The following is a 15552-nucleotide window of genomic DNA, read 5'->3' as shown; positions in this document are numbered from 1 at the left end:
TAACATTGAATTGAAAGCGATTTATTTATTTATTTAATTAATTATTACATATTATTTCATTCTATTATTTTTGCAATTACGCCAAAAAATTACTTTGGTATGAAAACGTTGCCAAAGTTTGTATACTATATTTTGTATAATTTATTCTGTTGCAGATGCTAGAAATTTTAGGACCATGATATTTTCATTTTAATTTAAATTTCAACTTCAGATATAATTATAAATATATTTAATGTTAAACGAAACTAATTTCTTTGCGGAACAGATATTATTTGATATGTTATATTTGATATTTTTAACTCTTCTTTATTCAGTCTGCGTAACGATTTTTTAAGTCTTTTAAGTTTGAATGAACTGCTGAGTTAGCGCCTGCAACACCTGTCTCCCAGTGGGAGGAGCTATCTAGATAAGGGCAGGGCTTAATCATATAGCGGGCGGAGTTATGTTATGGTGTGAGCTGGGTGTGAAGATAGTGGGCGCGGTTAGCTTCGGGGTAGGAGGGGCTAAAGCTATAATAGCAGGGGCCAGTGTTATGAAGTTACACGGGGTTGTTCGTAGTGGGCGGAGTTAGCTGTTTGGTGGGAGGATTTAGTTTCATTGCTCAGATCATTCTCAATGAAGAAATCCGATCTGATACGTGACCGCTGATGAGTGTAATCAGATATGTTAACAGGACCTTTAGATACAGACTCCTCATAAGCGCTCCAGACGAGCATCACTGGATTCTAGGTTGCGATGGAATGGATTACTTTAATTTTGACTGCGTCTATTGTGATTATTTCTTTTCATCTTCTCTTTGGCAAAAGAAGTCATCCCAATGCTCCTCCATGCATAAGAGGTTGGATACCTTGGTTCGGTGCTGCTTTTGAATTTGGCAAAGCACCTTTGCATTTCATTCAGCAAGCCAGAGCCAAAGTAAGTTTGTCCGTTATGAAATTACTTACGCAAAGAATCACAACAGTATAAATGATTTGCATATGCATATAGATCTCCGGCATTTGATTTGTTATGTAAATTGATCATCAAAAAAAAAAATAAATAACAATAAAAAAAACTGGTAACAGTTTTTTTGCATAAATCATGCAGGGTTGGTCAGGCAATGGGTCCAGAAGTCCAGCTCCTCCCCTGCAAATTTTGATGAACCTGTTGCACTCACATACTGTACAAAAAAAGTAAAATTTTACTACTGTACACATCTTTGCATTACCATGCTTGTATATTTATTTATTTATTGTGATGACTGGCCGTTAGGAGGCTACTTCCAATACGTTTACTAGCAATTATTTAAAAAAAAAGTACCCAGATGCTGTGCCGGAGCCCTGTGGCCGATGTTGACGCGTTTTGTTTTTGTGCTGTGCCATACTAACCGAGTTTAAAGACAGTTCAGTTCAGCACTACTAATTTATGCAACTAGGACAGAAGCTGCACACACTGGCCCTTTCTGACACAATTTTTGTTCTGGGCACCGCTGTGCCAGATCTCTGAAAGCATGTGAGACAAGAGGTTTGCTGAATAGACAATTGCTCTCCAAAATTCAGTAATTGCTTCTGCCAAGACAAGAAATCGCACAAAAAGAAGTTTTTTAGGGTTCACTAGGGGTCACTGAATAAATGTATTTAATTGATTGTTTTAATTTTGCATTTTTTTCCACTTAATTTGCATCTTAATATAAGATTTAATCATTTATAAAATAGCAACAATAAAGCCTAATTTCTAAAAGTATAACAGTGTGTTTGTTCTTCTAGTATGGACCAGTTTTCACTGTTGTAGCCGCTGGGAAGAGACTGACATTTGTGACCCTTAATGAGGATTTCCGAGCTTTTTTCACTTCCAAAGATGTTGATTTTGAACAAGCGGTGCAAGAAGCTGTTCACAACACAGGTATGTTTAAATTTATATTTAATTGCTAAAGCGTTTGAATCAACCATTACTCTCCTATACATGACCTTAGACTCTGGACTCTATGAGATGAGATATGACAGTCCTTGACCTTGACTGATTTGCTTTCAATACTGCTGATGATTGAACGTCAGCAGTACTGTAGTCTGTAGTGATTGTGTGATAATGTTAACCTTGGGTTCCTTTCTAGCTTCTATCAGCAAAGACTGTTTTTATAAAACCCATCCAACCTGTGCTACCATAATCAAAGGCAGACTGACTCCAGGCAACACGGCAGTGCTATCTGTTCATCTCTGTGAAGAATTTAATGATCATCTGGAGAACCTTGGAAGTGAAGGATCTGGACAGCTGAATGAGATCATCAAGTATCGTCTTCTTACTTTAATTATTTACATTGTGCTTCAGTTTCAGAGAACAGTAGACGTCATGATGCATTCCTATCACTGTATTCTCCTGTTTAAAACTGTTCTGTGCTTTGATACAATGTGCACTGTTAAAAGCTCTATATGAATAAAAGTGACTGAATGCCTTCCATACATTTCACAGCAACTGATTAACTTAAAAAAAAGGTAATGCTCAATAATGGCACTGTATATCAATGCCTTATGTAGAGTATAATAGTTATAACAAAATGCAAAAAAAGGCCTAATATTACCTAATTTGATAATGCCGAGTTCCAAAATATTAGAACTTTCCATAATCTACAACAATCAAAAAATGGATTAACAATAATGCATTTATCAAAATAACCAAATCAGTCAAATGTCACTCACAACTTACAACTTAAAATGGGAAAATATGTTCAAAACTCCCATTTAATATCAAAGAACACAAAATCTGTAATTTCCTGTGATTGTATCTGGGTCATGTTTGCATTTTCTTCTCCACTGGCCATAATTCTAAAGTTGAAATCAAAATCATGCATCAAATTTTGTCTTCAGCAAGATGTGAAAATAGGCTGAGAATTGAACAAAATATTTTATATCTAACATTTTAATATCTGGCTCAGAGGAAGATAAGAAACAAGTTTTTCTGTTATTAAGAGATTGAAAAAAGGCAGTAATATTGACATCAGCACCCAAAAATTAACATATTAACGTGGATTTCATTAAGCAAATGTGATGCAGTGCGGTGTGATACACTATAATAAATAAATTAATATTGTAATCTAATAGGATTTTTCAAGATAATAGCATTATGTCTTGAAAACTGTATTATATATCTGGTTTCTTGTTTTCAGGAGTGTTATGTATCCAGCAGTAATGAGCAACTTACTGGGCCAATGTAACTCCCCTAATAGCGCTCTCACCAGGCAGGAGTTCCTGGAGAAGTTCACAACGTATGACGAAGGATTTGAATACGGATCCCAACTTCCAGACATGTTCTTGAAGTGTGTGAGCTCCGCAGCCGCAATATTACAGAAAGCTGCAATTGTAAAACACAATTAGTCTCCCGAATCATGTTTACACATTATTTGAAAAACAGTCAACTAAAGGCTTTGCGCATTAGCGTACGTTTCTGTTTAAATCTTTAGGCAATGGGCAAACTCGAAGCGATGGCTCCTTTCTCTGCTGAGAAATATGGCTATGAGAGCAGATGAGACCCTCAACAATGAGAATGATGGAAAGGTAATAGGTAATCTGTGTAAACTCCTCCACATGCTTATGATAAAAGACAATGATGGCTTTTATAGAGATAAGGGTAAAATGTATAACATTGAAACCCTTAACCCTTAGGTAAGTTAATGAAAAAAAGCTAAATATTGCATTTCTAATTACTAATTACTTTCTAAATCCCATGTCAAGGATACAATGATAGACACAACTTTTTTCTTGTTCTTGAATTGACTAAAGTATGTAAAGGTAGAAAATGACATTAAAGCATGCGATGCAGTTACATCAGAAGTAACCTTTTAATTAAGAGTAATCACTTACTTTACTTTTTCAACGGAACGTGCTAAAATTACAGCAATTAATGGTTTACCATTTCTCTCAACACTGAGCATTTCTTATCTGCTAACCGTTTCACTCTCCAAACTGAGCTGACTTGTCAAAAACTGTTGAATCACTTGTTACGTAAAGGAATAGTTGACCCCAAAATGATAAAAATGAAAAATTACATCACTTGCTCACCAATGGTTACTCTTCAGTGATATAATCATAATTCTTCCTCCATGCTTCCTCCAGTCTATCTGTTGTCCTCTCATATCAAAATCCACATACGTGTTTGCTTTTTGGACTGTTTTCTCAGTAGCAATGGTTTGAAGTTAAAAACTTATAAATGATAGATTTGTTTTTCTACAGACAAGCAACCTTTCCATGTGGGTTACTGTTGTTACAGATGTTGACCTTTAAAACACATGGAACAATCTTCCTTATGGGTCTGTTGAATGTAAACGTTAACATGTTTGCACCAATAGAGGGAGCTCAAGAGTTTCCATCAGGCTTTTAAGCCTTTTTTGCAGGTCTTTATGGCATTTGAAGTTTTACAGTTTTGTCCTTCTCATCACTGTAAATTATTGTTTTTGATTTTATAATCTGCAGTATTTGCCCATTGTACAATACAATTCCAAATAGTTCCTGATCTGTCACTGTTTGTTTTTAGACTTTACTACAGCACCTGGCTACTGCAATAGATGACAAATATCTTCCCAATTATGGCTTACTTTTGCTTTGGGCTTCACTGGCAAATGCTATACCGGTAAGTGAGAGGTTCAGAGCTATTACACAATATCTTTCTATGTTGTTAGCTCAGATTTGGCATGATGTTTTTACTTTACCCTAGATTACGTTTTGGGCTATTGCTTTTATTTTGGCCAATCCAGAAGCGTATAAGATCGCAATGGATCAGATCAACGCTGCACTCAGAGACCAAGGTAAAACCATAAAGCTTTTAATTGCTTCTTAGTGTATACATGTACTATAATAAAAATGTACTTGTAAGATTTTATATGTTTTGACTCACCAAGGGTGCATGTATTTAATCAAAAAATACATTTTAAATATTTTAGAATATAATTTATTCCTCATGACCAAGCTGAATTTTCTGCATCATTACAACAATCATCATCAGTGTTTCATCATGATCCTTTAGAAAGCATTCTAATATGCTGGTTTGGTATTATATATATATATATATATATATATATATATATATATATATATATATATATATATATATATATATATATATATATATATATATATAGTGTGTGTGTGTGTGTGTGTGTGTGTGCTTTCTTTCAAAGCTCTTTCAAACTTACTCCATTATTCACTAGAGGGCAGCAAACTGTCATGCAAAGCATTTGACAAGTCTTGCAGTATATTTCAAAACATTCTGCATTATATATCTTACAAAAATAAGACAAATTTTCTAATATGCATTAATAATGCACTCATAATACATGCATGCACCTCTGTGTGCACATTACAGTTAAATATAAACGTAAAAATATTAATGTTTCACTGTGCTTGTTTAGATCTATCCAGGCTTTGTTACTGAATGAAACTTTGAATGAATGAAGCTGCACACGACAGTAGTACTTAAAGTTACGAATAGTTAATATAGTGCTGGTGTGTTTGCTTTGAATTCAAGACAAGGAGAAGACAAAGGTGACCCTGGATGACTTACAGCACATGCCATATGTGAAGTGGTGTATCATGGAAGCCATTCGGCTGAGGGCCCCTGGAGCCATCACTCGTAAAGTAGTGCGGCCTCTCAAATTACAGGTCAGCCATCACAGATTACTCATCGCACAATGCATTTTATCTCAGTGTTTTTGTGCATAGGTCTATAAGTGCAGTCTACGTATATAGAGCTATATTAATAATGATATATCAGTATATTAAGATCTGCACTTTTGACTCACACAAGCTTTTTCTCAGCTAGAAAAAACAACTATGCATGCTTTCTGCTTTTCAGAATTATGTTATCCCGCCTGGCGACATGCTGATGTTGTCTCCCTACTGGGCTCACCGAAACCCTAAGTATTTCCCAGACCCGGAAGATTTCAAACCTGTGAGTAACATCACCTCTCTGAATGACCTCAGCCACAGGATGAGGTTAACACAAATTCCTCTATAAACCAAAATAAAATAGACACAAGACACATGCTCATAAAATGTTTTTTATAGCAGGTAAAGTGCTTTACTATTAAATGTTCCTGTACTTTTTGAGGGTTTTTTTTTTATGTAGTTTGTTTTGCTCTATGATGGAACCGGCATCCCTTTTATTGGTATTTTCTTTCAATAAAACTTTCTCCTTCCATTTTGTCTGGTCACAATGTGCTTGAAAACTCCAGCTGTGCTCCATTAAAACAGGAATAATAGGTCTGTATGTGTTCAAGGAAAGCCTGACAGTTATCTTTACAATTAACCTTCCGGCAAACGCCTATAGAGATTCCATTACACTTCTGTCTACTAATGTCTTAAAGGAAATAGCGCAGCTCGCAGAGACTGGTCAGACCTACTGTATACAGACCTATCTATATACATCTACATACATATGCTATAAATAGAAAGATATGTGGAGTTTTGAATCAGCTCTCTTCTACACCGTGAAAATGCATTTAAAGAGTGCATTCATGGGCCAGTTTCTTAATTTTCCTTATATTTGGAATCCAGATACTGCACACAATGAATATATACACCGTTAAAAACAAAGGTGTTTCACAATGCCTTTTTTTGTCATAATGGTTCCATAAAAAGAACCCTTAACGTCTGAAAAACCTCTGTGTTCACAAAAGTTCCTCAGATTATTAAGAAGGCAAGAAAGAGACGGTTCTTTACATAACCTTTGACTGAATGGTTCTTTTTGGGACCAAAAATGTTTCTTCTATGTCATTGCTGAGAAGAACCTTTTAAGCGCCTTTATTTTTAATATGGTTGATGACTAAATGGATATTCAGTGGTCTTTTGCATCGGAAAACCATAGTTTTGAATCTACAAAAACCTTGGACGGTAGGATTTTTTGACCAGTTTGAAAGACTTAGTTTTACTAAGACTAAGTTTGTTGATGCAACTCGAGAGCAATTATTCATTTATGCCCACAATGAAGCTGCATTAGTGAACAGATGGACATTGCATAGAGAGCTAATCAGAGATTACTGTAAATATGTCTTGTTATTAAATGAAATCTTGGCGTACTGGAAGACAGGCTCAAATGGTGTATTCTGGACTGGACCTCGTCTGAGTGGATTATTTTTAATGAAACTTTTCTTCCCACAGGAACGATGGGAAAAGGCAGATTTAGAAAAGAATGTCCACTTGGAAGGTTTTGTGGCATTTGGAGGGGGGAAAAATCAGTGCCCAGGAAGGTTAGAAAAACTCTTGTGTTTATACAAAATAATCATTGTGTACACAAAAATAATAACATTCAATGAACTTAATTAAAATGAGGAAATTATTCCGTGCAACTGAATATAATTGCTACAACTAAATTTATAATTATTACATTTTATCTTGTCTACTGGAAAAATTTGCCTCAAAGTATATTTTATATTGCATTTTGAGGTTTTTGCCAGACATTTGCTATTGATATTAAAGAATGCGACATGTTGCAACACGCATTAATTGATAGTAAAATGATTTATTAAGTTATATTTATCCTTTTTTTCAGCTTCACTAAACTTTGCACAAATAACACAACTGAACTTGTTGCATCATTCATTCAAGTCAGTTCAGAGATGTTTGGGATTTCAAACAATGCATCTGGCCTGGTTGCATTTTTGTTCCTTTTCCAGTAGGCAAAGACCTAAATATATAAAAGGTCAGTCCCACTTAATATTAGGTGGCCCTAACTACTATACTTATAATTAAATGAATCATTTGGTACACTGCACTTACTCTGTACATGCATGTTTTTACATACATTTTTAAAAATACCTATATGTAATTACACCTGTAATTAATTTAAATAATTGCATTTAGAATAACACTGTTAACCTTGTTTATGAAAGTCGGAAGCGCCTTTGGTAAGTCGGGGGCTGTTTTTGCCCTCCAGCAAGGTTTGGTGGTTTGGTCTTTGGCCTGTAGCAGGAACGTTATGGGTTCAACTTGGCCTATAGCAAATGCCACAAGCTGCACCAGCCCATCATTCCCCTTTGGCTCTCTTGCTGAAAATGTCAGTTCCCTTAGGTTATTTACACCAAGGCTGGCACAAAAAAGTTAATTGCTGTTACCACCAAGAACTTTATCAGGGTGTGATTTGAATTACAAGCGATACTTGTAAATCATTGAGCTGCATTATTAATAGTGTACACTATGGCTCCATTCCTGGTATGCTGCCATGTTGATATAGATTCATGGCACTGCTTTTATGTTGTACTGAGCATTCTTGGCCCTAATGTCCTAGCCCTTTGGGCCCCTACTGATGACATCACGAAGGCCCTGGGGAGTGTGCGGACAGGGTCAGTATGACGTTAATAGAGCCGTATAAAGACTGGGAGAACTTTCCCAGCTGCACAGGAAGATCAAAAGCATAGGCGCAGACCATTGACCTTTCAAAACCCACCAGAACAGATGCATCTACATTTATCAGTCTGGGAATATATGAGAGGGTGAAAAAGAAGTAAGAGAGAGGTGGAGTAATATATGTAGAGAAAGAGAGTTTTCTGTCGATGTTTGATCTTTTTTGATAGTAAAGTATTTTACTTTAAAAACGTAAAGGTTTTGGCGCTTGTTATATGAATACACACTAACATGATTCAAAAAGGTCTGTACTGGAAACCAATGGAAAATTCCCCTTATCTAGTTTGTTACTGCAACCAAACAAAATGTTACTGAAAGCTAATATTTTGAGATACCAATCTCCAATTTGGGATACTTGTTTAGACTTAGAGCTTGGATTTTAACATCAGTCAAATTTGCAAAACATCTTATAGAAAATATATTTTTATATCATTATTATAAACTTTAATACAATGCTACAAAAGTGGTTAAAAGGGGAAAAAAGAAACACAAGTATTCCATAAATATAATTTAATACCATAAAATCACCTAAAACAAAAAAATTATCAAACTAAAATATACATTAATTTGACTTTTTTGACCAACATTAAAAAAAATTCTATTTAATATATGCAAAATATAATAAATTAATTCTAAAACTATACTATACTCCATTATAGAAAGATGCGAGCGTGGACTGTCACATTCATATGCCGGGCGAAATATTCAATCCATATCAACTTCCTGCATTCAAATGTCACATTGTCATGAGGCGGCTTTGTAATGATTACTCAGGCTTGTATAGATCTCTTAGCTGGACGCTGCCATAAATTAGTACACTGAGTGTGGCAAACCCACGTATTTCATTTTCCCTCACTCAATCTGATTTGATTTTGATCATTTTAGGAGATTGGCTACTTGCGTCACGAACACAGTGCCCCTGAATGAGTCACGGCCCTCAAGGTTATTTGGGCTGATTATTTCAAGAAACATGACTTGCATCGCTCGCTCTCCCTTTATTGCCTCCCATTATTCCCTTTCTGTGTCTCACCCAGGAAGCGCCTTGCCCTCCGCGCTTTAATTCATTCACTTCGATTCACCCGATATTCCTCCTCCCCGGTCCGCCTCCAAACAAGGCCACTGTGGCTATGAATGCACCTGGAATTTAAACACAAAACAAGACATTCATTCACATTTTGCTTTTCTACCTGCAATTTCAATCACAGTTTTCGGCGGCACTCGAGGGAGGGTGCAATGGCAGCTAGACAGCATGCGATATTCCATCAGAATACTAATACGCACAGCGCTATTCAAATCGGTTTGTGGAGTGATGAGCACTTCAGTATAATAGCTTTTTCTCTCTTAATGAGAAAAAACAAAGAGACAATAAGAAGCACTTGTTGTTTATTGCGTCAACAGGTGGTACGCTGTTATGGAATTGCATATGTTTGCGGCCCTCATCCTCTACAAGTTTGAATTCACCCCGCTGGATCCAGTACCCAAACCGGTAAGAGGCCTGAGAAAGAGTAACGTCTAATGGAGAATGGTAAATAAGCCTTGAAAGAGATGGCTTCAAAGTAGGCAGTAGGTTAATCATTTCCAGATGTGTTCCTATGGCAGTATTTACCCAACAACAGCCCAATCTAATGCTTATGCAGCATCCTGCTCTTTACCCTTGCAATTCTCAGGCCTGACCAAAAATAGCTTTGTAAGTTTCGCCCACCAACGACTAAGTTCATACGAGGAACGTGGATCTAGATATGAATCGTGCATTCATCTATCCTATAGGTCGTTAATGTATACTTTCACAGCAATTTGATGAATGCATAATAAATTCACACATTTTTATTATCAAAGCCAGACAGAACAGAACCAATCCAAATAAATAAACAAACGCACCAAAGTTAGTTCAAGGTCAGATTAAAAAAAAAAGTTACAAAATAATGTCCACTAGAATAATAAAATACATTTTAAAAATATTTAAAGATAAAAATCTGCTATTTTCATTTGCAATAATATTTCTGTTTACTTTTATTGTATTTTTTATCGAATAAATGCATGAGACCTCTTTCAAAAACATTTCAAATATCTTACCGAACCCAAATTTTGAACAGCATTGCATATAGATATTTGAATTAAACCAAAAATAGTTCGAAAAGTGAAATAATTTGTTTCCGAATACATTCTGAATACACTTACCAGCATTGCGCATTTTATTTATGTGGTCACTGCACTTGATAAATATTTGCATCTGGTTCTTGCAGAGCCCTTTGCATTTGGTGGGAACCCAGCAGCCAGACGGACCCTGTTCAGTGAGATACAAGCACAGATAGAGCACTCATGTCCAGAGGTCTGTGCTGCCGCTTTAAAGCTTTGTTGACAGTCTTGACATAAGAGTTGCAGAGATCAACTGCATTTCCTGGGCTGAGCTTCAGAGGTTTGAAGCATCATGGTGAATGTTAAACAGTGACTTGGAAACAGGCAAATATTACATCCCTCTAAAGGAAACCAGAAAATCACACAGTGTTAAAGGTAATTTAGGATATTAGCTTTAATATATATTACAGTTTTGTTGGGTCAACCGCTGTATAACTGATGGCATAATAGAGATGAAATATATCAGAAAGCATAAGGTTGTGGAAATTCCTTTTTCCAGACGGAGAGACTTTATCATTTTCAGGATGTATAAAATAAACAAAATGTATTGCTGCATGTGACCGCAGTCATATATTACAGTTAAACATCTTGTGCACGAAATGGACGGAGTAAAGACAAGTTTATAGACAATATAACTGAGTGGAGGTTCTCTTTTGTGAAGCAGAAATATGTAAACACATTATTATGTGTATAAACACCATGCTTCTTTTTCTGCAGTGGTGAAAAGGATTGTTTCTATAAACACATCTGTCTTGTAGTCTGTAAGTTCTTTACTGCATCTGTGTACACTCATTTTTGGATAATATTACATAATATTACACAGCATACTATAATTTTATGTGCTTGGATGCAAGCGTCTTTAATTTGTAAGTCAAATAGATTGTTTACTTCCATTAAATATACTGATGTACTTGATTGAATCAATCACTGGTATTGTATACATTAGGAAGATGAAAATCTTTTGTGCTACTTTGCAGTGCATTTCAATATATAACAAGTTTAATTGTGACGAAATAAAGAATGTTGTGCTGCAGACGTTTCACTATTTATATTTCAATTTACATAACCATGCTGTGATTCTGCCAAGCGGACATCATCTTTTGTTGGTTTTAGAACACAATTCCTGTCAAACAAACATAGCCTAACCTTAAATCCGATTGGATGAGAATGTTTTTCCAGGATCCATCTAGGATGTTGGATCCAGGCCTGCTTTGCGAAATCAAAGACTCCTCAAGCACAACATTCCAGGCTAATGTTAAACATAGATATAGACTCGAATATGTGACGTAACTAAATAAAACATGCGTGAGGCCATTTAATTTGACATTCCTGTTCCTCCGTATAGTATGATACTGTACATTCATTGACACAAGTAATATTGATTTAAAAAACTATAGCATTATGATCTATAGCTAAATCATAATGAGGTAAACTTTTAATGTTAATTTGTTGGCAGAGCATATCAATTAGTTCAGATGTTCTTTTTTGTTGTTGTTGTTTTGTTTAATTAATATTTGTGTGTACTAACAGACATCCAAGTCAATTATTTCAGAATAAAAATGATTATATGTTATATATATATATATATATATATATATATATATATATATATATATATATATATATATATGTATGTACATACATATATACATATATATATATATATATATATATATATATATATATATATATATATATATATACATATATTCTATATATATATATATATATATATAGAGAGAGAGAGAGATATTTCTTATGCTTCATGTGTGTATATATATATATATATATATATATATATATATATATATATATATATATATATATATATATATATATATATATATATATATATAAAAGACATCATTTCTAGAAATCTCTGCTTTGCCCTGCACCACATTTACTAAAAACAACCTGCTGAACGTGTCACAGCACCGCAACATCCAACTGCTGGCGAAAGCGCTGACGTATTTTCGCCGATTTGCATATTCGGTTTTAAGAGAGCGCTATTGGTCCACGAATCCCCCCCGCGCTCGGCGCGCTGCATTTCATTAGTGGGTTGAGCAAACATCATTTGAATGCCGGGAGGCGGTCATTGGTGAATCAAGCTGTCTGCAGTAACGTCAGGAGATTAGTGAATCGCAGCTGGAATGCGAGCTTGATTCACAAAGGCAAGAGAGGGAGACAAAGCCACCGCGCAGAAGATACGCACACCGGACTGTCACATCCCGCACAGGTACCGAATAACCGCGTCGACTTACTCCATTAGATCATCCTGCATCTGTACAGCAGTGCTTTGACAGGTGTCGCTGCTTTATTAATGCAGAGAGAGAGAGAGAAAAGGAAAGCGAGAGGGAGAGTCAACTGAATCCAGAAATGATGCAATATTTCATACTACATAATACTATTCTATATACAGTTGCTTGTATAGATGCGCGTCACGTGTTCTGCGTTGCTTTGATCTTGCATGCCACTTTTAAACCAACGACTCGTACTCAAAGAGTTTAAGAAGTTGGAAAGTCTGCATCGGTTGACAGATGTGCTATAACAAGCATCCGCACGAGACTCAAAAGAGTAAGCGAGCCGTTTGATGACGCTGTTGAATTCGTAATAGTAGCCTAGTTTCTGAAGTGCACTCCTTGACCTTGACAGACGCTGCCGGTTGCGCGGTGTTATCGACAGTTGCTCAAACAGGTTGATGCGGCGTGCTCGCGATAAGGGTTTATCATGTTTTAGTCATCAGGCTGAAAGAAATGACGAATTCGAACCCTTATAGGAAAGAGAAGGAAAGTGAATGTCAGGTGATGACGACAGAGGGACCGCTCCTCCACTGATGACTCAAAGGGGGATGCAGCAAACAGGTTGCAGTAGAAAGTGATTGACACTTACCCTTTTCGTTTTGCCCTTTATGCACTGAAAGAGTAAAATACAGTTATATATTATGTAATACAGAATAATTTAGCTTTAAATAGCCCTCATTTGTACCCAGTGGCATTTCAAATCTCTTGCTTGTAACAAATAAGGTCATGTACAGTGTAATATAAACCGTAAGAGCATTTCCTTTGTAAATACTTTTTAAAAGCAATAAGTCTAATAACTCGAGTGGGGTTTTTAACCCTCGTGATCTGTGCGGTACTTAAAATTCCCGGGGTGGTTTTAGTAAAAATGAAAGTTTGTTTAAAAGAACATGGTCTGCACACTAGCTTTCAGTTGTGTGTTTATATTTGTTTATTGCATTTTTTTTTAGAATGGATTTTTTTGGGTTGACCCCATACAGAAGCAACAGTCATATTTCTAAAAGCAACATTCGCCAAAGAATATCTTTTTAATTAGGCAAAAAAGAACTTGATGGAAAATATATTATTTGACAGGAATAAAATAGCATAATAATTATATTATATTATATATTATTTGTATATGGGTAGTTGACGTATAAATGTGTCCTATGGTGTGACAGAAACATTAGAAGATAAACCTTTCTCATGCTATTAATTCTAAGAAATAAGATACATTTTTCAATTTTTTTCTACATTTCTGCTATATATATACACACACACACACACACACATATATATACATATATAAAAAGCATATCATAAAATAACATTAGTGTCAGAGTCAAATATCAACAGAACATGAGGATTTTTTGGTACTTTTCCTATTTTTTAATAATAATAATATTTAATAAAATTATATTAACAATATTTATAATATTTATGCCTATTAACTGAATTAATGTTACTGTTCTCACCCCTCAGTTTGTGTAGCTGCAAAGACAATGTGGTGAACGATATTGATTATTCTTTTAGGATACACATACGTCCCTTGTTTTAGTGACCTTGCTCATGCAAGCGAGCAAACATGTCAATGGCCTCTATAGCTTTAGACAAACAGTAGGCCTGTGCTTTTCCACAATTAAAAACACTGTAAATCTCTGTAAATAAAGTGGAGCACGTATAGCATGTCTTTTGTCACGTATAGTTTATGCACGTCCTTATCTCAAAGCAGGGTCATTGTGATATTGTAAATGAAATGGATCCCTGTCTGGAAGTCTTCATTTTAATCAAGTGCCTCACAATCTCTGCATTTCATTAGTCCCCATTCTATTTTTAGCCACGTTTACACAGGGCAAGACGGAACCAGACAGCTCCAGCCTCTATCTATAGCCTTCAGTGAAAGTGAGAGCAAGCGTGTGTGTTGGAGAGCGTGTATGTGTGGCTGGTGATGGGCTATTGATCCCAAAATAGCTGCGGGAGATTTAACAGTGCGTGTGACACCGGCGACAGTGCTGGCTTTGCCCGCGGACCAAGCTTGTCAGGGTGGATCACTAAAAGAAAGGGCATGTGGAAAAGCTCTATGGAAATGGGTGCAAGCTGTTCCCCACTTGCCGTTGTTGTTTGTGTGGGCTGACAAGAGACCGGCTCTGCTATAAGCCCATAACCTAATCTTTTGGCGAAGCATTAGTTACCGGGGCCAGGGGTAACATCTGCTCAGTAGGGTTCTGGGAGGTAACTGTTCCAGTTCTGTGTCACCTGTCGTGAGGACGAGTTTTTGCCGTGTACAGTGAAAATGCTCCAAACAGCTCTTGCTCTGACCTCTCATAAGGTCATAAATGTGTATGTGTGTACATATATATCAGTGTTGTCAAGAGATTAATCGTGATTAATAATATCAGAAATAAATTTGTTTTACATAGTGTATACTGTGTACATTTATTATGTATATATAAAATCAAATGTGTATGTATATATTTAAGAAAAATAATATGTTATCTTTATATATGAAATATAAGAATATATAAATGTATATGCATAAATATAAACTTAAATATTTTTAAAATATATACAAGCGTGAGTGCATTTATATATACATAATAAACATAAAACTTGTTGAATAAAGTTGTTGTTTTTGCTTTCTTTGCACACTAAAAGTATACACACATAAAATTAAGGTTTAATCTCCAATGTCACATGGACTATTTTAATGATGTCTTTTAATGATGTACCTTTCTGGGCCTTGAATGTGGAAATTCTGTTACTTTCTATGCAAA

The 15552-nt window shown here is 35.5% G+C and overlaps 2 protein-coding genes and 1 long non-coding RNA gene across 3 annotated transcripts in view; 2 read left to right on the top strand and 1 right to left on the bottom strand.

Moving 5' to 3' along the window:
• The first annotated feature begins 80 nt into the window (after window positions 1-80).
• On the top strand, window positions 81-11417 carry LOC122325054 (24-hydroxycholesterol 7-alpha-hydroxylase). Its single transcript, XM_043219892.1, has 12 exons — window positions 81-915; window positions 1746-1881; window positions 2090-2264; window positions 3140-3289; window positions 3434-3527; window positions 4504-4599; window positions 4684-4774; window positions 5494-5627; window positions 5821-5916; window positions 7125-7213; window positions 9765-9852; window positions 10610-11417. The coding sequence occupies exons 1-12, from the start codon at window positions 736-738 to the stop codon at window positions 10676-10678; spliced, it is 1398 nt and encodes a 465-aa protein (XP_043075827.1). The 5' UTR covers window positions 81-735; the 3' UTR covers window positions 10679-11417.
• On the bottom strand, window positions 3187-10673 carry LOC122325057. Its single transcript, XR_006247253.1, has 3 exons — window positions 10545-10673; window positions 9397-9503; window positions 3187-3324 (listed from the first exon to the last, which is right to left on the bottom strand). It is a non-coding gene; the product is annotated as an uncharacterized LOC122325057 (long non-coding RNA).
• A 1153-nt stretch (window positions 11418-12570) lies between the features above and the next one.
• rcan2 (regulator of calcineurin 2) overlaps window positions 12571-15552 on the top strand; it is a 56274-nt gene continuing 53292 nt past the window's right edge. The window contains exon 1 of the mRNA XM_043219894.1: window positions 12571-12738. The gene's annotated coding sequence lies outside the window, so the exon portion shown is untranslated. The remainder of the gene's footprint in view (window positions 12739-15552) is intronic.

Source organism: Puntigrus tetrazona, chromosome 20 (assembly GCF_018831695.1).
Source record: "Puntigrus tetrazona isolate hp1 chromosome 20, ASM1883169v1, whole genome shotgun sequence".
Taxonomy (NCBI): Eukaryota; Metazoa; Chordata; class Actinopteri; order Cypriniformes; family Cyprinidae; genus Puntigrus; species Puntigrus tetrazona.
This window is presented reverse-complemented; position numbering and strand designations above follow the sequence as displayed.

Bases quoted from the DNA above. Each gene is read 5' to 3' on its own strand.
- LOC122325054 (XM_043219892.1), top strand. From the start codon at position 736: ATGGAATGGATTACTTTAATTTTGACTGCGTCTATTGTGATTATTTCT. The intron at 916-1,745 runs GTAAGTTTGTCC...TTGTTCTTCTAG, and splicing joins TTCAGCAAGCCAGAGCCAAA to TATGGACCAGTTTTCACTGT. The intron at 4,600-4,683 runs GTAAGTGAGAGG...ACTTTACCCTAG, and splicing joins CACTGGCAAATGCTATACCG to ATTACGTTTTGGGCTATTGC.